At 44.4% G+C, this 17,753-nt stretch overlaps 6 protein-coding genes across 8 annotated transcripts in view; 2 read left to right on the top strand and 4 right to left on the bottom strand.

Moving 5' to 3' along the window:
* The window catches only part of RpL35 (Ribosomal protein L35), a 187,574-nt gene that overhangs the window by 120,868 nt on the left and 48,953 nt on the right, over positions 1-17,753 (top strand). The gene's annotated exons all lie outside the window — the stretch shown is intronic.
* On the bottom strand, positions 60-1,729 carry LOC108015395 (uncharacterized). Its single transcript, XM_017081814.4, has 3 exons — positions 1,400-1,729; positions 352-1,098; positions 60-281 (listed from the first exon to the last, which is right to left on the bottom strand). The coding sequence occupies exons 1-2, from the start codon at positions 1,599-1,601 to the stop codon at positions 386-388; spliced, it is 915 nt and encodes a 304-aa protein (XP_016937303.3). The 5' UTR covers positions 1,602-1,729; the 3' UTR covers positions 60-281; positions 352-385.
* Positions 2,305-3,639, bottom strand: LOC108015396 (uncharacterized). The gene is made up of 2 exons (XM_017081815.4): positions 3,312-3,639; positions 2,305-3,068 (listed from the first exon to the last, which is right to left on the bottom strand). The coding sequence occupies exons 1-2, from the start codon at positions 3,521-3,523 to the stop codon at positions 2,408-2,410; spliced, it is 873 nt and encodes a 290-aa protein (XP_016937304.2). The 5' UTR covers positions 3,524-3,639; the 3' UTR covers positions 2,305-2,407.
* RhoGAP5A (Rho GTPase activating protein at 5A) lies at positions 3,961-6,194 on the bottom strand. Its single transcript, XM_017081813.4, has 5 exons — positions 5,952-6,194; positions 5,270-5,886; positions 4,729-5,206; positions 4,561-4,666; positions 3,961-4,497 (listed from the first exon to the last, which is right to left on the bottom strand). The coding sequence occupies exons 1-5, from the start codon at positions 6,061-6,063 to the stop codon at positions 4,332-4,334; spliced, it is 1,479 nt and encodes a 492-aa protein (XP_016937302.2). The 5' UTR covers positions 6,064-6,194; the 3' UTR covers positions 3,961-4,331.
* Positions 6,516-10,115, bottom strand: Mlc-c (Myosin light chain cytoplasmic). 2 transcript variants are annotated; one of them, XM_017081688.4, is made up of 3 exons: positions 9,985-10,115; positions 9,818-9,845; positions 6,516-7,625 (listed from the first exon to the last, which is right to left on the bottom strand). In XM_017081688.4, exons 1-3 carry the CDS (start codon positions 9,985-9,987, stop codon positions 7,213-7,215), a joined length of 444 nt encoding a protein of 147 aa, XP_016937177.1. In that variant the 5' UTR covers positions 9,988-10,115; the 3' UTR covers positions 6,516-7,212. The 2 variants fall into 2 exon arrangements, with proteins under 2 accessions (XP_016937177.1, XP_065723837.1); XM_065867765.2 differs by lacking the exons at positions 9,818-9,845; positions 9,985-10,115 and adding an exon at positions 7,957-8,077.
* Pop1 (POP1 ribonuclease P/MRP subunit) lies at positions 10,267-13,302 on the top strand. Its single transcript, XM_017081687.4, has 2 exons — positions 10,267-12,061; positions 12,123-13,302. The coding sequence occupies exons 1-2, from the start codon at positions 10,360-10,362 to the stop codon at positions 13,004-13,006; spliced, it is 2,586 nt and encodes an 861-aa protein (XP_016937176.3). The 5' UTR covers positions 10,267-10,359; the 3' UTR covers positions 13,007-13,302.

Genomic DNA, 17,753 nt, shown 5'->3' with positions numbered 1-17,753 from the left:
GTGTAAAAGAAAATATATGTAAATTGGATGTCGTTAGGTAGATAATTTGAAATGTATGTTAACTAATGTAACTCAAGAAGTGTCGTGTAAGAGATATCATTGTCAAATGTAATGTTATAAACGTATGTCAAATGTCCCTGTAAATTCCAAGTGTAATGTAGTTATTTTGAACTGTATCTTACAGGCATTTAATTTTACTTTAAAAATTGTAGGTATTCTGACGTTTTCTTGACACATAGAGGGAGTTCTATAAATAGAATTGGCCAGTGCCATCACAGTTTCTAAGGGTGAAATTTTTAAATTTTCAATCAAAGCAGAAATACTTGTAGGATAACGCTCAAAATTTCATACCTGTTTGACCGAATCCGTTGCGCTCCTAAAGGATCTACTCATTCATGATGAACTGCAGAAAGCGGCGGTAGTTTATGCCCCGCTCACACTTGGTATCCTCCATTCCCTGGGTAAGGAGCTGCAGCTCCTCGTCGGTGAAACGCTCCTCGTTCCGATTCAGCAGCTCCAGCAGGCGCTTCGGCTCAATAAATCCAGAGCGCATGGGATCCGAGCGGCGGAGGGCGTCGATGAACTCATCCCTCTTGACCATGTCCATGTCGATGGCATTGCGCCCCACCGCCTGCAAGTAGAGCCGGGCCTGCAGGAGACGCTCCTCCGCCTGCTCGTCCTTGGCGAACACCTGGTGCACCAGGTGCTCGTAGTGCACATTGCCGGCGATGTCTGAGGCGCAGTGCAGCAGGCTGAAGACCTCCGCCTCGTCCAGCCGGTCGCCCATGGTGGTCAGCATGTGGCGCAGCTCGGAGTAGGGCAGCACTCCAGTGCCCCTTGGATCGCGGCTGCGCAGGACCTGTAGCGCGTCCTCGGCTGAGGGACCTTCGTCCTCGTCGGCCATCTGGCAATAGAGTGTGAGCACCAGCTCGAAGGACGCTCGTTGGGAGAACGCCGCTCCCACCGGTCCCGTTGCCTCTCGCCGACGCAGGTGCTCCGCCAGGCGAGTGGCCAGCCAGTGGTCACTTGGACTCAGGCCCATGGTGCGGAGGCAGTCCGCCACATCCGACAGTTCTATGCTGGCCGCAGGATCCAAGCCTTCGTGAAACATATAGAAAAATGTCCTAATTATATTGTACACATTGCAGTAGCAACAGTTTATTATAGTTTAAAATGGCTTTAAAATGGCTTGATATAGAGCTTTTTTGTGCAATAATTGTATGAGTAAACTAAAAGCATGTATTTTAGGATCTAGGCACTATGGTTTCTTAAAAATGTTGTTTATTTCAAATCTACGCCGCCTAGATTAAACAAATGTGCGTGTGAGTGATAAACATTAACTCATTGCGCAGACCCTAAACCTTAGTCCATACAAAGTATAACTATTGGTGGCACATACCCTCTGCTCCTGCTTCCGTTTCTGCTCCTGCTCCACTCTCAGCTCCTGTTCCATTGCCATTAACTACGAACAGGTCAAATATGTTTCGCAGCTTTGGAACTTCTGGCAGCATTATCATCAGCTCCGATTGCTTGTGGAAGAATCCGAGTCCGCGAGTGGATTGCAGTAGATTTTGCGACTGTGGCTCCCGCTTCCCTTTCATATTAATTTTGCCCAGCACTGGAAATTGAACAACAATTTACATAAGTAATAAAAACAGAACAAATTTTGTTCAGAGTGCCAAATGGGAATAGGTTTTTTATCCAGGCGGATAACATTGAAGTCAAAGAATGCTTCGCCTTAAAAATATATGAGGTTTTTTTTGCAAAAAATGGCCAAAAATAAGAGTCGAGGCTTTATTGCCAAACGATTAGAAATTTTAATTGCGAGCTCAACGAGGTGTGTTATTTCTTATTTTAACCCTAGTTTTCACAAAAACGCCGCTACTTTTTTGCGGGTTTTCGATCGTAACTTGGTCAAAACGAAATGCACAGCTGATAATTCTATGTCATTCCCTAGCAACCTAGGCTAACGATCCCTATCCCATTCCAGGCAATAATTTTTGTACCCATTTTCACATTATTTTTTGCGAATTGTTAAACTAAAAGTAATGTAAATGTTTGTATCTCTTCAGCTGCCACATTGCTAGACTACTTCCGTCTCACTCTGATTTGTGTTTTCTGAATGTGAGAGATACAAAAATATAAATTACTTCTCTAGAGACGTAATGACTTCCACATTCCACTCTGATTTGTGTTTCCTAGCTATGAGTACTCCTACTCCTCTGCTTTGTGACCAACTGGTTCTCGAGTTCCGAGACACAGCTTAAGGATTGACTGTGTCGATTCTTATCATTCTGAACCCTATTTTGTACAATGTCGTTTATTTGTTGGATTGGAGATTGGCTTTAGTTTAAAAAATTGAAACAATTTCTAGACATCACATTAGTTATCTCCAGGCTTCGTTGACTCATCCAATTGACTGGGAAGTGTCGTCCTCCACAAGATTTGGCAACTCAACCATTTCACTACGAACTTCTGGTGGCTGAATGATTTTATGACGCTCCACCGAAATTTCTTGGTCAGGTTCTTCTTGAATTACTGCACAACTTGGCAGTTGAGCCGTATCTGTATCATCCGCACAACTTTCCGACTGGACTCCTCCGTCAATCTCCATGGTTGTAGTGTCTTGTTCCTCCGGCAAAAACTGTATAATACTATCGATGTCCAAGTCCTCGTGACTCTCAGTTGCCTGAACAAAGGAATCGCCACTTTCCTGTGCGTCAACGACGAAAACACGTGAATCGTTAATGTCTATAGCAACGGTATCCTCCGGATGGTACACGATCTCGCCGTTCCCGCCGGTCAAGATGACGAGATCCCCATCGTCGATACGAATCTCATGCACGGCAGGCTCGTTCTCGGTAATCGGCGAGACCCCGGTATAGCATTCATGAGAGCCATCCGGTTGCATTACGAACATATTTGCAACCGGATCGATGCTTATTTCCTCAGTTGCTACCTCCTTCTCCGGCTGTGCTACCGCTGATGCCGATTGGATGATCTTTACCGGAGAACTAGATTGCAGATCGTCTTCGATGAGGGCCTGTTTATCAGGACTGTCCTGCTTCCTACATATTAAAGAAAATATGTATTACTATATGGATGAAAAATGAACAAGGTCAAACATATTATTTTTTATACTTGGGTTTCAAAACACTTTAAATTTACCTCTGTACTACGCTACCTAAATGCTAGCTAAACATAGGCTTAAGAGATTTATAGATATGTATGTACATATGTATAGGATTGAATGGTACATATTGTTAGAACAGTGTGAAGATGTTTAATATGAAAAAAGTATCCAAACTCACTTTTCACTTTTTGTCAAAGTTTTTGAATTAACTGGCGTTACGAGACTTTCCAAGCTGCCCGTCATTTCGTTAAAGTGAGCCTTTTGGTCCTTGATCTCCCTCAGCTTCTTGTCGACGTGTTTCACATCGTTTCGCTGCGATCGCATGGAACTCTTCGACAAGCCCGGCTTTCCACGCTCACGTTCATCGTCCACAATTTTTTCGCCCTTCATCGTTGTTTGATTTTTCAATTTTTTTTAACGAACACGAAAATAATATTTGTAAGCAGAAAGATGAAGTCGACTAGTCTCAATGAAATCCCTTCTCAAAGTGACTAAAACATTCGTGTGCACCTCTACAGCAAAGGACCCGCCTACCAAGTTGGAGTGCTGAAAATGATATATGTACATTTTTAGGGAATGCTTTCATAAAATCAGATTTTCGTTATCGAAGGTAAAAGCCTTCGAGGGACTACACAACCCTTAGGGCATTCCCTAAACTGTTGAACTGCTGAATTCTTTAAGCCATGTTCAGAAGCCCTCCGTGGGATTGCTGAAAGCCATAGTTTTTTTATTGAACAGAAACCGTGATCCTGCTGAATTTTTAACAATGCAGCAGTTCAGCTGGTTCAGTTCAGCCTGAAACTGGGCTTAGTTTAAAAGCTTAGCAATTACATTGTAAAAATAAAATAAATACATATCTTTATTGTGACAAAAAATACTTCACCTAAAAATATTTCGAAAAGTCGTTAAATTCGTACTCCTACAACATTCAATGTATTCTACTGGATTTTTGTTTTTTCCTTGTGTTTTTGGGCTGCTAAAAAGAGATAAAACCACCGATTCGAAGTGACCGATGCGGATATTTGATCTTAGGCTAAATTTTTGGTGGAACTCTCGAGTCACGAGTACTGATGCGTGCTTGGTAGAGGGCACACTCTGGGATGCGTTTGAAAATGAAGGGCTATCCGTGCGGCTGCGCCCCTCGGACTGCAGCTTAAGATTTTGGCGTTGGGAGGCATTGGGCTCGCTTTAAGGCTGTTTAGGACCCCGCAAATATAGTCTTGCAGTGGGTGATGAGCGAGGAGAGCATGAAAATCTCCTCCGTAAGGTTTGTCATGTGCTGAGGGGTGGCAATCAGCGTGGGCGCAAACACGGTGGCCAAATTGTGCTCGTTCATCTTGTTCACGGCGTAATGGGAGGCCACGCTGTGGTAAGATCGGCTGGTCAAAGATCTTCGGAACTTAGTGGCTAAACAGACACCAACTTACCGCTTCAGGTGCTCCAGCATATACTGCAGGCAGCTGTGGTGGGCAGGCGGCAGGCGACGCACTGCCTCCGCCATGAGCTGCCGCTGCTCCGTCTGCTTGTTGGTGCCTGGGAAACAAACAGCATGATTAGGTCCAGCAAACCCATGTTTAGGGGTAGGTAAAGCTCACGTCCTGCTGCCATGAAGCTGGGGTAGGCCTGGAACGTGATGAGCGGCACTGGGAGCAGGCGTAGGTACAGCTTTAGGGTCCCGGCAATCACATTCACATTTCCGTAGGCCGTCTCCGACATGTCCGTCGTCTCGCCCTCCCGATCCAAGGCCAGCTTAAGGGCCTCGATCTCATCGGCGAACCCGGACACCCGGTATATCCCCTCCTGCAGCATGCCCCTGGCCTCCACCTCTTCCACGCAGCGCCGCACCACGAAGGGTATCTGGTGGTGCGGCTCCAGCTGCACCATGGTGGTCAAGTCAGTGCCGAATACGCCACGTATGCGCTTTAGGTCCGGCACACACTTAGGCGGCACCAGCTCGGAGCACTTGCTGTGCGCCACAAAGCCGCAGGCTTCGCACTTGACGCCCTGTGCGGTGAATCCCCACAGGAAGTTGGCACAGAACTCGCACCAGTTGAGGCCCTTGAAGGTGTGTACCTGCAGGAAGGCAACACTTGGTTAAGGTCGTCATTGTAAATTATGGATTTACGCTGAGCCCACCTTAAAATGATGCGGTTTCTCGTACACCAGCGGCATCGGATCCGCGGCAGGTGGCGGCTCCAACCGCTTTTGCTCCTTTTCCTCGACTGGCGGGGACTCCTTGGCTGCCGAGGCCTTGCCCAGCTCATTGGAGAGGGCCCTCAGCTTCCGTCCGTTTAACGTCATGTAGGGGCTCTGCTGGTAGCAGTTCTTGGTTTGCTGGTTTATCTGCTGGATGATGGGGCTGGCGTGGAGCTGCATGTGGAAGTTGATCAGCCCGTCGGCGACCATGTCGTGAACTGTATCGAATCGCTTGTCCTGGCCGCGCAGGTAGTGACCTACGCCGGGTTTGTGGAGCAGCTTGTAGTGCTTGGGGCGCTTGTTGAAGCGGAGACTCAGCGTGTAGTAGCCGTCAGACTGGGGGCTCCGGCGGACGAAGTAGCTGCCGTCGCGGGCGTTGGCCAGCAGCTGCTCCGCCTCCAAGTGCCCCATAAGTCCGTGGTACTCAGAGCCGTACAGCCGTCCAGCCAAGTTGTTGGCCTCCACAGCCTCCGCCGTACTCTTTGCCGGCGGCAGAGGCAAGGTACGCTGGCAGCGCAGCGGACACGGAGCCGGTGCCTCCAACTGGAGTTTGTACACTGTTGGGGAGGTGGGGAATCGATGTAGTGGACGTGGGGGTCATAAGTGCAGCTCCTCCACTCACATTCTGGCTTCCAAACCTTCTGAACCGGAGAACTGGGCTCGGGAGCACCACCTACACCGCCGGAACCGAGAGTTCCCGCACTTCCGGCGCCCGCCTCCGTGTTCCGGGGCATTCTCCTTGGAACTAGTAGACCAATAAGTCAAGTCACTCAGTAGGCGGCAGTTAATTGATAAATTAATTTAAGTAAACCTAATGATTCTTAATTTTTTGCTTGGCAGGCGAGCAAGGTTGCCAGGCCGTCGAATGTTGTGCGGTATTAAGCTTAAAAAAAAATACCAAAATAAAAATACTACAAATTTAAATTTATTTTTGATACACAACCAATTTGTACAATTTATTTTAGACGAAAATATAAAGTCCATTGATGTTAATTCCGAAATATATACACATGTACGTAAGCATATACTCAGAAACATTGTGCCTAGGTTCTGAGCAAATAAAGTCAGAATAAAACCCAAAACATATTAAACAAAATGATACTTCTCACAGTCCGCACGAAAGTAATTTTGACCACCTAGGCAAATTTATCATCTTCCCTTTCCCGCTACATATCAAAACAACAACTTAGGTTCAATTGGTTTAATAGATTTAAGTACGTTTCTTTTGTAAAAAGACCTACACATTCATTGCTTCTCTTTTTATTATTTATTAAATACAAATATTAAATTATTTAAAAAAAATAAACATGTAAAACTTCAAAATGCGCATTTAAATTCGGACACACGCCACCGACGCATATCAAATTTAATTTAGAAATACTTTTTCGTGATACTCTCGCTGATTTCCACTGAAATATAATATATGTATCGAGTGTGATTGGTACAAAAGAACGCCTGCACTAGGTGATAATTGCTGGTTAACCTTCTAGTTTCCATTTAGAATAATACGCACATTCACAGACGCGGTGATTAGTTATGGTTAATAATGAATCTATGTCTACATCGATGGTTAGTTTTGGAAGAGGGAATAGCTCCAATCTCTGTTTTCAGTTTGCTTCAGTTTTCAGCTGCTTATTAAGGACTTTCCCCTGTATGTATATATATCTCGATATCCTTGGTCGTTGTCCTTGGTTTGCAAAACAGAATTTGTTCCTCACCCGGGAGAAGAATGGCTAAGTTGGAATCACGGAGTTGGAACTTCTGGCGGAATGAACGGATCAGCTAGCTTGGCAGGTGTTTTAGTGTTGCTGTTGTGTTGGATAGTGTGTGTTGCTTCTATTGTCGTGGTGCCGAACAGTTGGAATCGGAAGGACCCGGCCGGCCTAGCCGCTCATGACCATGCGAACAAACTCCTCGTAGTTGATGTTGCCCTGCTGGTCCTCCATGTTGGCCAGCAGCTGCTCCACCTCCTCGTCAGTCAGCTTCTCGCCCAGCGTGGTCAGCAGGTGACGCAGCTCGGCGGAGGAGATGTAGCCGCTGGCGTCCTTGTCAAAGTGACGCAGTCCCTCGATAAAGTCATCGGCCGTATCGCCAGAACGGGCCTTCGAGATCGCCTGGTAAATAGGCAGGAACACCTCGAACGAGATGCGCTCGTCGGGTTTCAGCTGGTGGGTGCACTTCTTCACGTCCGACTCCGTGGGGTTCTGGCCCAGGGCCCTCAGGCACTCGCCCACCTGGCTCAGCTGGATCTTGCCATCGCCGCGGTTGTCGAACAGGTTGAAAGCCTCCTGGAATTCTGAGGAAAAATGTGGCTGTTTGTTAGAGAATTATCATACAAAATCAACGTAACTCCTTTCACTCCTACTAGACAGTTAATATATTTAATTGTTCTTGAAAAATCCACAGTTATTTACCCCTTTAGGGGTTTTGTTCATACATGGATAGTAATTATGACACTAATTCACTACATAACTTTGAACTCAAAAAAATAGTCTAGTTTTATTTCGTAATAGTTTTCTTATTAACACATATTGGTTTATCACTCGGTGTTATCGGACCATTGGCCACTACTGCAGATTTTCAATTCTGCGGCTATTTATAACCCAGTATATAGATGAATAGATCACCTTCCAGGGTGGTAAAGGTTTGCTTCACGTGTGCAGTGTAGTAATACATATTGAACCACTCCGATGACCGTTTTGTCAGCTACTGACTGCCTGAAACTCCGTCTGCCCGGATTTGGCTGGCCATTGGATCGAGTCCGATCCCCTGCCACCCCGCCTTCCTTCGCGATCAGATACCCTGACTTCGCGGTAGAACTTCTATACTGGGAAGTGGCTGCAACTCTCTTGAAGTCGGGCCTTAGAGTAAACTGTTTACAATTGACATAAACAACCCGGGAACTCAGGAAATGGCTTGTTTTGAAAGGTTTTGTTTCGGGAGAAGTGTAGAACAAGGAATCGTAGGCTTTTCCAGGGACAGCGGTTGCAGTTGGATTTAAGCAAGTGAAGGTGTAAGTTCTTCAGCTCGAGAAGTTTTGTGGAATAAGTTAAATATACAAAAAATGGATGGCAGATGTTTGAAAGTGCAATGGGCAATGTGATTAAATATTAAATGGATTGCAACAAACAACCTTCTGGATTCTGAGGTTTTTACCGAAATACTGTGTTCCTTTAAAACGGTACAAAAACAATTTAAATGGATAAGTAAATTATGATGCATTCAGTATAAACTAGAGTGTTCAGAATTCGATGACCTGCACGGATGCTCAGCTTTATGTTTGGTTATCATGCGCATACGACATCCGTAAATGGCAAAAAACAAACGAATCCAGCAAATTTTTGCCCATTTAAGGCGATGACAAAACGACGGCGACTGGCGATTCGACACCGCTGAATGCTAAAGCTAAAGATTGCCAGACATTGCCGACAAGGTAAGTTAGAATTGGAAAATACATATGGTGTATGGTTATAGTACATACTGTCGAATGCGGTCGAACGCTGACGTCAGAGTCAGCATTGCTGAATTATCGGAGACCATTGACTTTGATTAGGCTAGCACAGGGAGTTGCGTAAAAATTCGATTTGATTCGCTATGGAATCGGAATCCAAATCAGACTCGGAATCGCGTTGAATTTAAACTCTGAAAAGGCGCTTTTCCGTAAATGGAAGCTGATTTTTGTCAGATGGCTGTCTTATCGTTTGGTTTTTGCCACTGCAATTGCAGTTTTATTTGAAACGAGCTGCCGGTGGGTCGGAAAACCGGGTGATTATCCCACTGGGCAGCTCCTATATCTCTATCTTATCGCTCACTTCCTTTCGCCTTTTGACAGTGGTTTTCTTTGATACCCTGACAGAGGGTGTTGTAGTGGGGCTTAACTCTTAGATATGCATCAGGGGAGACCAACATTGATTTTTAGATGTCTACAATAAAATTGGTATGTAGACGTCTGTAACGGTTTCATACAACTATCCTACAACTAACATTGTACCACCGGGTGGAAGATCATAACATTGTTCCTTACACACACATGATTTCCTCCTAATTGGAGTATTGTTATGGGGGACGGTAGTGTTAAAGACCCATTAGAAAACTAAATGTACGCCCCATAGCTTGGATATCCTAGATATAAGGATATCCTCAGAGCTACAAAGAGTCCACGGATGCCTCCTCATGGGCCACAGGGTGTCCCCACTTCGGCCTTCGGGTTTCCCCAGGGCGCTGCTGTTTCTCGGCCTTTTTGGGTGAGTCACGATCGTATTCGTATGGCTGCTTTCCAGCGCATTGGCTTTATCAATGATTCATGTTTTCGCCGCCTATAAAGCTGTGTAGCACTTACACACACCTTCGTGCCGTCGCTCTCCCACTCCCGCATTCCAGTGCCGAGTGGGAGGGAGAGGGCGCGATGTGCCAGCGCACACATATTTCAACGCTATTGGGTGGCCGACTTTTGGTTCTTGACCTTTGGAAACCTTTGGGAACACTCACCAGCCAACTGATCCTCGGTGTAAGCTGCCTGCAATGAGATTAGAAAACAAGGGACACTTGAGTACCGTTTCCAAGGTTTCCGGGGCAGCCTTCCATCCGAGACGATGGTAAACAGTAAATAGTAAACAGTAAACAGCGCCGCAGTAAACAGTCCGCCCTGCACTCACCATTTCGTTTTGTTTTTAGCTAGCTGGGGGAAAACAACACAAAAACACGGGAAATTCAATATTGTAATAAATGACCAAGCCAACAGTAAGACCGTGCAGCAATACCGTCCGGCTGTGGGAAATATACTTTTTATACCATTTTTATGCGCTCAAATATACCAAAAGAAATTCGTAGAACGGTCAAGCTAAAATGCAGGATGGTGTCCTTGCTAACATAGCGGAGACACCCTCCTGACACACCTTGCCAGATTGTTTACAGGACTTGGATCGACAGTGCTAGAAAACACCAAAATACAAAATAAACACGTGCCGCTCGGTTTGTTTTGCCCCGGGACGGTCCTTAATTTGACTTTAGATCTCTTTGGGCGATCCCAGATGAGCACCCAGAAGCTGGAGTACGACGCAGCCGTGGGCGGTCGCGTGACCCTACCGTCGCACGTGACCACGTACCACTACGCGGCCGGGGCGCTGCAGGAGATCCGGAACCTGGTGGCCGACTGCCAGGAGACGACGCAGCGGAGCAGCAAGCTGATCTTCCAGACGCTGCCCAAGCACATGCGCCGCCGGGCGATGTCGCACCACCCGAAGCGCCTGCCGCGCAAGTACCGCCAGGCGCACAAGTCCCAGATGGGCAAGGGCGGCAACCAGCCCGTGAGTAGCAAACGCCCCTCGAGAAAGTACCGTCGGCGCCCCAAGAACCTGATGCGGGAGTACGTGCGGCGGCAGAGGCGCCAAGTCTGGCTGGAGACGCACATCTGGCACGCGAAGCGGTTCCACATGGTTGACCGCTGGGGCCACCGACTGGCCTATGCCAGCTGCGACAAGACCTACCGCGCCTGCTATCGCGCCAGCTCGGAGCACTGTCTGCTGCAGGACATCTCGTTTTACTGCTGCGTGGAGCTGCGAGGGTCCTTGGACCTCCTGCGGAAGGGATTCGACCGGCTAACAAGTCCGCAGTGCGGGGTGGGAATCACGGCCAGAACGTTTTTAAGTGGGCGACGCGAGGGCAGCGTGGAGCTGTTCAAGGACGGCCGCTATCCGCATGGAGGTCTGCAGCGGGCCAGCTTCATGTGGCGGCCACGGGGGACAGAGGAGGACCAGGAAGAACACACGCTCTGGCTGTGGTTGCATCCCAGTGGCGCCCAAGCCACTCTGGAGGAACTGATCAGCGTGTTCCAGCTTAAGTCCACAAAACAACAAGTGTTGCCCTTGAAGGAGGAAGAGGAGGAGCAAAAGATGGAGGTTGAGTCAGAGGAGTTGTCCAAGGGAAAGCAAGAGAATCTCAGCGAGAAGAGCCAAGGCAAGGGCAAGTTACAACAGGAAAACTTCACGAAGAAGTCGAGCCAAAATAACCTTCGCTTTTGGACACAAACAAAAGCCTTGGAACTACAGCCCAGTTACTCCAACTCCGAGAACACCCTCCGATTGGTAGCGCTGCAGCGGGAGTTCAATCGTTTCCGCTTGACAGGCCCCAGAGCGCAACGCGTTTTGCTTGCAAGCTTGCGTCCGTATCAACAGGGGGAGCTCCAGGATCAAGCCAACTACTGTCAGTCAGCCTTGCAGCTGAGCTCGCCCGCCGAACTGCTTTCCAACCTGGTGATGGGCCACCAGGTGGTGGATCCGCGCCTACAGCGACCGAAAAAGCGCACGAAAACAGAGGGGAAAGCGCCGCAGACGCTCTCCGCCGGCGATCTTCTCGTGGACCAGCCAAAGAGTCTGCCCGAAAGTCCATTGTGGAGCGAGGAGGCGAGGAAACGGCTGGCCCAGAACATCATGTCCACGCACACGTACGATCAGCTGCGTCAACAGCATGCCGTGGTGCCTGGTGCTCCCTGTGCCTTCGAACAGAAAATGCAGGCGGTTCCTTTGATTCTCGTTCAAAGACCGGGCTCCCAAGACCCCAGATACAAAAGACTGGCCTACGGTTCCGGCTGGGATGTGATTGCGCCGGCTGGATACGGCATGGCGCTTTGGTTGACGCTCACCATGTGGGGTGCAAGGCCGGGCGGGTTGAGGGAACTGGATTCAGTGGCTAGGGAGGCGGGCGCCGAGATGCATTTGCCGGATACAATAGTAGGTTAGTTGCTGTTACAATATATTCCGCATATTTGTCATCACTTCCCTTTTGATCTCTCTAGGACTCCAGCAAGCTGCGGCTGCAGCGGATGAGCACCGTGTCAGCTACTTCCGGATGCCGCCCAATAAGCGCACCAACTACCGAAGACTGGCGGTGGTCAGTCCGTTCAGTGCTCCCTGGAAGTACTTAGTGCGCGACTGGCGTCCACCTTCCAGTTCTGCCAGCGGATCATCATTCTATGTGCTGCGCCATCGCCAGCAGCTGGAGGAGATTGCCGAGAGCATTCGACAACGTAGACCGCTACCGGAGCCACTGCCCGAGGAGGCACTCGTGCAGATCCAACTCCGGCTTGTATCCCGTGGTTATGTAAAAAGCAACGCCCTGATTTGCCTGCCCACGGCAGTGGATCACATGCAGCGTTGGCGACAGATTAAGCGCGTTGACCAGGCCCCGGTCTACGTTGAGCCACTGCAACCGGATTTGAATGAACAGTTGCGCAAGGATCTGCGCCAGAGTCACAAGCTGAAGCTGAAGCGATTACGGTCGGGGAGGGTGCGTGAAAAGCGGAAGCTTCAGGAGACTGCCACCCGTCGGGTTCACATACGGCCAGCAAACACAGCTCATCTGGTTCATGCCCAGCTGCAGCAGATGTGCCAGCTATGGCTGCCGACCGATCCGGCGGAGATGCGCGACAGCGTGCGCCGACAATGTAGCCGCCAAGTCTTCGGCTATGTGAGCTCGGCCGGCTTCAGCTTTACGGAGGCCCTTGTCTGTGCCGTGGGATACGTCACCCCCGCTGGTCTGCAGCAGCTCGTCGGGGAGCTGCCAAACTCCAGGGGCCACCAGAAACCGCCCCTAATGTGCCTGCTGCGCGACCCGGATAGCCGGGACTACCGCTGGGCCAGCTTCCAGATCAATCTGAATGTGGCTAGTCCAGCCTTTTAGTCTTATATTAATACTTCTAGTTGTTAGCCAACGATGTACCAAATATCTTAATGCAATTATATAGCATTACTATCACTGAGTATTAATTACTAAGTTCTGCAATGCTAAATTTTCAAGAAAACCTGGCTTTAAAGCAAGGTGAACCAGATCTAATTTTACTTGGCTACTGATTCGTATACCTTTAAATATTTTTTAAAGTCTGCATTTGAATTTTGGCAAAAAAAAACAAATTCTTAAAACCTGAAATGTAGAGCTTTAATTCTCTAATAAATCTTAGCTTTTAATTTTTTTAACAACTTTCCGAATTGCACTATTTTTTTTGCAGATCCAATTTTTGTCCGAGATATTCATATTTATATCCGTTGCTCGTTAATTCTTTATTGAATTGCATGATTTCGGGGCTCGTGGATTTGAGGTACCAGGCGAAACCTAATGATTTAGGTGTTCAGGTGAATTGGGCGCCTTACTTTGGCCCAGTAACGGTTGTTTTCCAGAAAGTTTGAGAACGTTTTGCAGTGGAGTCAAAGTTTTGGGTTTGTATTTAATTTGTCGGGCCATCTTCTATTTCAAGTACCAGGCGAACAGAAAAATCTATGGGCGTTATCCCTTATAAAAAATGGAAATATCAGCCAAAAAATAATATTCTCTTAAAGTCTAGCCTAGGATATTAGCTGCTCAAAACTGTCGGTCTTTTGGCTGTACGTCTTGATTTGGCTGAACTACGATTGAAAACCCGTTAGAAAATTGGCATTTTTGACAAAAATCTGAGTCCCAAAAAAAGATGATGCAACCCCTTACAAAAAATGAAAAAATGGGTCAAAAAATAAATTTCCTTTAAAATTATTGGATTTTTTGGCTTAGGATGTCAGCTGCTCAAAACTGTCGGTCTTTTGGCTGTACGCCTTGGTTTGGCTAAACTACGATCGAAAAACCGTTAAAAAATTGGCATTTTTGACAAAAATCTGAATCCCAAAAATAGATGATGCAACCCCTTACAAAAAATGAAAAAATGGGTCAAAAAATAAATTTCCTTAAAAATGATTGGATTTTTTAGCTTAGGATGTCAGCTGCTCAAAACTGTCGGTCTTTTGACTGTACGTCTTGATTTGGCTAAACTACGATTGAAAAACTGTTAAAAAATTAGAATTTTTTACCCAAATCTGAATCTGAAAAAAAGACGATGCAACCCCTTACAAAAAATGAAAAAATGGGTCAAAAAATAAATTTCCTTAAAAATGATTGGATTTTTTAGCTTAGGATGTCAGCTGCTTAAAACTGTCGGTCTTTTGACTGTACGTCTTGATTTGGCTAAACTACGATTGAAAAACTGTTAAAAAATTAGAATTTTTTACCCAAATCTGAATCTAAAAAAAAGACGATGCAACCCCTTACAAAAAATGAAAAAATGGGTCAAAAAATAAATTTCCTTAAAAATGATTGGATTTTTTAGCTTAGGATGTCAGCTGCTCAAAACTGTCGGTCTTTTGGCTGTACGCCTTGGTTTGGCTAAACTACGATCGAAAAACCGTTTAAAAATTGGCATTTTTGACAAAAATCTGAATCCCAAAAATAGATGATGCAACCCCTTACAAAAAATGAAAAAATGGGTCAAAAAATAAATTTCCTTTAAAATGATTGGGATTGTTAGCTTAGGATGTTAGCTGCTCAAAACGGTCGGTCTTTTGGCTGTACGCCTTGGTTTGGCTAAACTACGATCGAAAAACCGTTAAAAAATTGGCATTTTTGACAAAAATCTGAGTCCCAAAAATAGATGATGCAACCCCTTACAAAAAATGAAAAAATGGGTCAAAAAATAAATTTCCTTAAAAATGATTGGATTTTTTAGCTTAGGATGTCAGCTGCTCAAAACTGTCGGTCTTTTGGCTGTACGCCTTGGTTTGGCTAAACTACGATCGAAAAACCGTTAAAAAATTGGCATTTTTGACAAAAATCTGAGTCCCAAAAATAGATGATGCAACCCCTTACAAAAAATGAAAAAATGGGTCAAAAAATAAATTTCCTTTAAAATTATTGGGATTGTTAGCTTAGGATGTCAGCTGCTCAAAACTGTCGGTCTTTTGACTGTACGTCTTGATTTGGCTAAACTACGATTGAAAAACTGTTAAAAAATTAGAATTTTTTACCCAAATCTGAATCTGAAAAAAAGACGATGCAACCCCTTACAAAAAATGAAAATATGGGTCAAAAAATTAATTTCCTTTAAAATGATTGGCATTGTTAGCTTAGGATGTCAGCTGCTCAAAACTGTCGGTCTTTTGACTGTACGTCTTGATTTGGCTAAACTACGATTGAAAAACTGTTAAAAAATTAGAATTTTTTACCCAAATCTGAATCTGAAAAAAAGACGATGCAACCCCTTACAAAAAATGAAAAAATGGGTCAAAAAATAAATTTCCTTTAAAATGATTGGGATTGTTAGCTTAGGATGTCAGCTGCTCAAAACTGTCGGTCTTTTGACTGTACGTCTTGATTTGGCTAAACCACGATTGAAAAACCGTTAAAAAATTGGCATTTTTGACAAAAATCTGAATCCCAAAAATAGATGATGCAACCCCTTAAAAAAATGAAAAAATGGGTCAAAAAATAAATTTCCTTTAAAATGATTGGGATTGTTAGCTTAGGATGTCAGCTGCTCAAAACTGTCGGTCTTTTGACTGTACGTCTTGATTTGGCTAAACTACGATTGAAAAACTGTTAAAAAATTAGAATTTTTTACCCAAATCTGAATCTAAAAAAAAGGCGATGCAACCCCTTACAAAAAATGAAAATATGGGTCAAAAAATTAATTTCCTTTAAAATGATTGGCATTGTTAGCTTAGGATGTCAGCTGCTCAAAACTGTCGGTCTTTTGACTGTACGTCTTGATTTGGCTAAACTACGATTGAGAAACTGTTAAAAAATGAGAATTTTTTACCCAAATCTAAATCCCAAAATAGACGATGCAAAAAATGAAAAATGGGTCAAAAAATAAATTTCCTATAAAATGATTGGATTTGTTAGTCTAGGATATTAGCTGCTCAAATCTGTCGATTTTTTGGCTGTACGTCTTGATTTGGCTAAATTACGACTGAAAACCCCGTTAAAAAATGGTATTTTTGACTAAAATCTGAGTTTTAAGAAAAACCTTATAAAAAATGCAAAAATTGATCAAAAAATGTATTTCCCTTAAAATGAGTGGTATTGTTAGCTTAGGATATTAGCTGATGGACGAACAGAAAAGTCAGTAGGTCATTAGGTGAAATTTTCCAGCAAATGTCTGATAAATAAAACACCCTTGGAATTTGTTGTACATATTTAATACTAGTTTTTATTCAATTTAAAATTACTTGTATGTCATCTGTACTTCGTTTACCATCAAATGTTTACTCCATTTTTGTATGTCAATTTGTATTCGTTATGCAATTAACTCAATGTTGAGCGAATGTCAGTGTGATGCTGAGCGTGTGTTTAAGTGTTTAACAAAATGATCTCGCGCTTAGAAATGTTTAAATTTTGTATTCGTTCTTGTTATCATATCTTAAATACGACAATGATTAAAAAATGGCTTACAATTTTGGGATTTAATTTTGTGTGTTATCTTGTTGTTGAGCATATACATTTGCGTTCGCTCGTTCATAATTTATAATATTCATTCTTCGAACACGTTTGTCGAATCCTTTATCCACGTTAGTTCGTTTGTAATTGTTGGTTTACTTGATTTGTTGTTTAGTTGATGCGGTTATGGAAAATGTATTTGAATTGCATGTAAATTTCGCTTTTTGGTTTTCACTTTGTATATATATTTATCAGTTATTGAAATTGTCTATATACTTACGAGTATATAAGTTGTTCATGTTTTTTTTTCATGGGATTTAGCAGCTGCTTTGGTGTTGATCTCTTTGTTCTTGTGCGTTAAGTCTGAATATTTTAATATTATTCGAATTCCCAACTTGTTTTTCATCGACGCTTCCCCAAAATGTTGTCAGTGTTTTTTTTGCTTAGATACAGATACATAATTCCATTATGTAAACTCTCACTTATAATTATACAACTTAGTTGAAACATTTAATAAATATTTCTTTCTGCTCACTTTTTTGTTCGGTTGTACGGCATAAAATATGATTCAATCTTACGTTTAACTAAATGTTAAGGAAAAAACAATTCTTTTTATTTATATATATATATATATAAATGTATAGTTAAATATATGTATGTGACTTATGTACGTAGCGTATGCATTCAAGTAAAATTTCTAAGAGCCTACGCAAGTACAAGTTTCAAACTGAATTTGATTCGCAAACTTTGGATATATGATTCCCCGGATACTGGATTTTCGATCCCGATCCAGATCCGTTCGTGAGTGACTGAGTGTGTGCTGAACTACTTATGGTTTGTTCGATTTTTGTCTTGGTTTACCTATGCTTGCTACCACATTACATTTGATTGGATTACGAGTATTGAATACGTATTCTTCTTGAACTCCCCGCGTCTACAGTTAACATGCATTATATAGACTTGTAGACTGGATTATTATTACAGATTATAATCGGATTCGCAATTTATCGTTTCGCTTTTGGTAACGTCTTTGGTCTTTAGCAAACTGATGCCTTCTGACTTGAGTTGCAGCTGTATTTGGGATGGGGTCATAGGGAGGGGGACTTGGGAGCCTGGGTTCGGGGTTGGGGGTTTGGGGTCCGAGGGGGACATGTCATTAACTGTCCCGACCTCTTGTCTTGCGCATCGTCTC

Source organism: Drosophila suzukii, chromosome X, assembly GCF_043229965.1.
Source record: "Drosophila suzukii chromosome X, CBGP_Dsuzu_IsoJpt1.0, whole genome shotgun sequence".
NCBI lineage: Eukaryota > Metazoa > Arthropoda > Insecta > Diptera > Drosophilidae > Drosophila > Drosophila suzukii.
The sequence above is the reverse complement of the archived record's forward strand: the minus strand, read 5'-3'. Positions and strand labels throughout refer to the sequence as shown.

What these genes read in the sequence shown, in the direction of transcription:
- LOC108015395 (XM_017081814.4), bottom strand. Translation starts at nt 1,601, where the DNA reads ATGAAAGGGAAGCGGGAGCCACAGTCGCAAAATCTACTGCAATCCACT. An exon ending in AACGGAAGCAGGAGCAGAGG is followed by an intron (nt 1,099 to 1,399) that starts GTATGTGCCACC and finishes TGTTTCACGAAG; the next exon opens with GCTTGGATCCTGCGGCCAGC.
- LOC108015396 (XM_017081815.4), bottom strand. Translation starts at nt 3,523, where the DNA reads ATGAAGGGCGAAAAAATTGTGGACGATGAACGTGAGCGTGGAAAGCCG. An exon ending in ACTTTGACAAAAAGTGAAAA is followed by an intron (nt 3,069 to 3,311) that starts GTGAGTTTGGAT and finishes TTTAATATGTAG; the next exon opens with GAAGCAGGACAGTCCTGATA.
- RhoGAP5A (XM_017081813.4), bottom strand. Translation starts at nt 6,063, where the DNA reads ATGCCCCGGAACACGGAGGCGGGCGCCGGAAGTGCGGGAACTCTCGGT. An exon ending in CAGCTTCATGGCAGCAGGAC is followed by an intron (nt 4,667 to 4,728) that starts GTGAGCTTTACC and finishes TTTGTTTCCCAG; the next exon opens with GCACCAACAAGCAGACGGAG. An exon ending in ATGCTGGAGCACCTGAAGCG is followed by an intron (nt 4,498 to 4,560) that starts GTAAGTTGGTGT and finishes ATCTTACCACAG; the next exon opens with CGTGGCCTCCCATTACGCCG.
- Mlc-c (XM_065867765.2), bottom strand. Translation starts at nt 8,005, where the DNA reads ATGTATTACTACACTGCACACGTGAAGCAAACCTTTACCACCCTGGAA. An exon ending in AACCTTTACCACCCTGGAAG is followed by an intron (nt 7,626 to 7,956) that starts GTGATCTATTCA and finishes ATTTTTCCTCAG; the next exon opens with AATTCCAGGAGGCTTTCAAC.
- Pop1 (XM_017081687.4), top strand. Translation starts at nt 10,360, where the DNA reads ATGAGCACCCAGAAGCTGGAGTACGACGCAGCCGTGGGCGGTCGCGTG. An exon ending in TTTGCCGGATACAATAGTAG is followed by an intron (nt 12,062 to 12,122) that starts GTTAGTTGCTGT and finishes TGATCTCTCTAG; the next exon opens with GACTCCAGCAAGCTGCGGCT.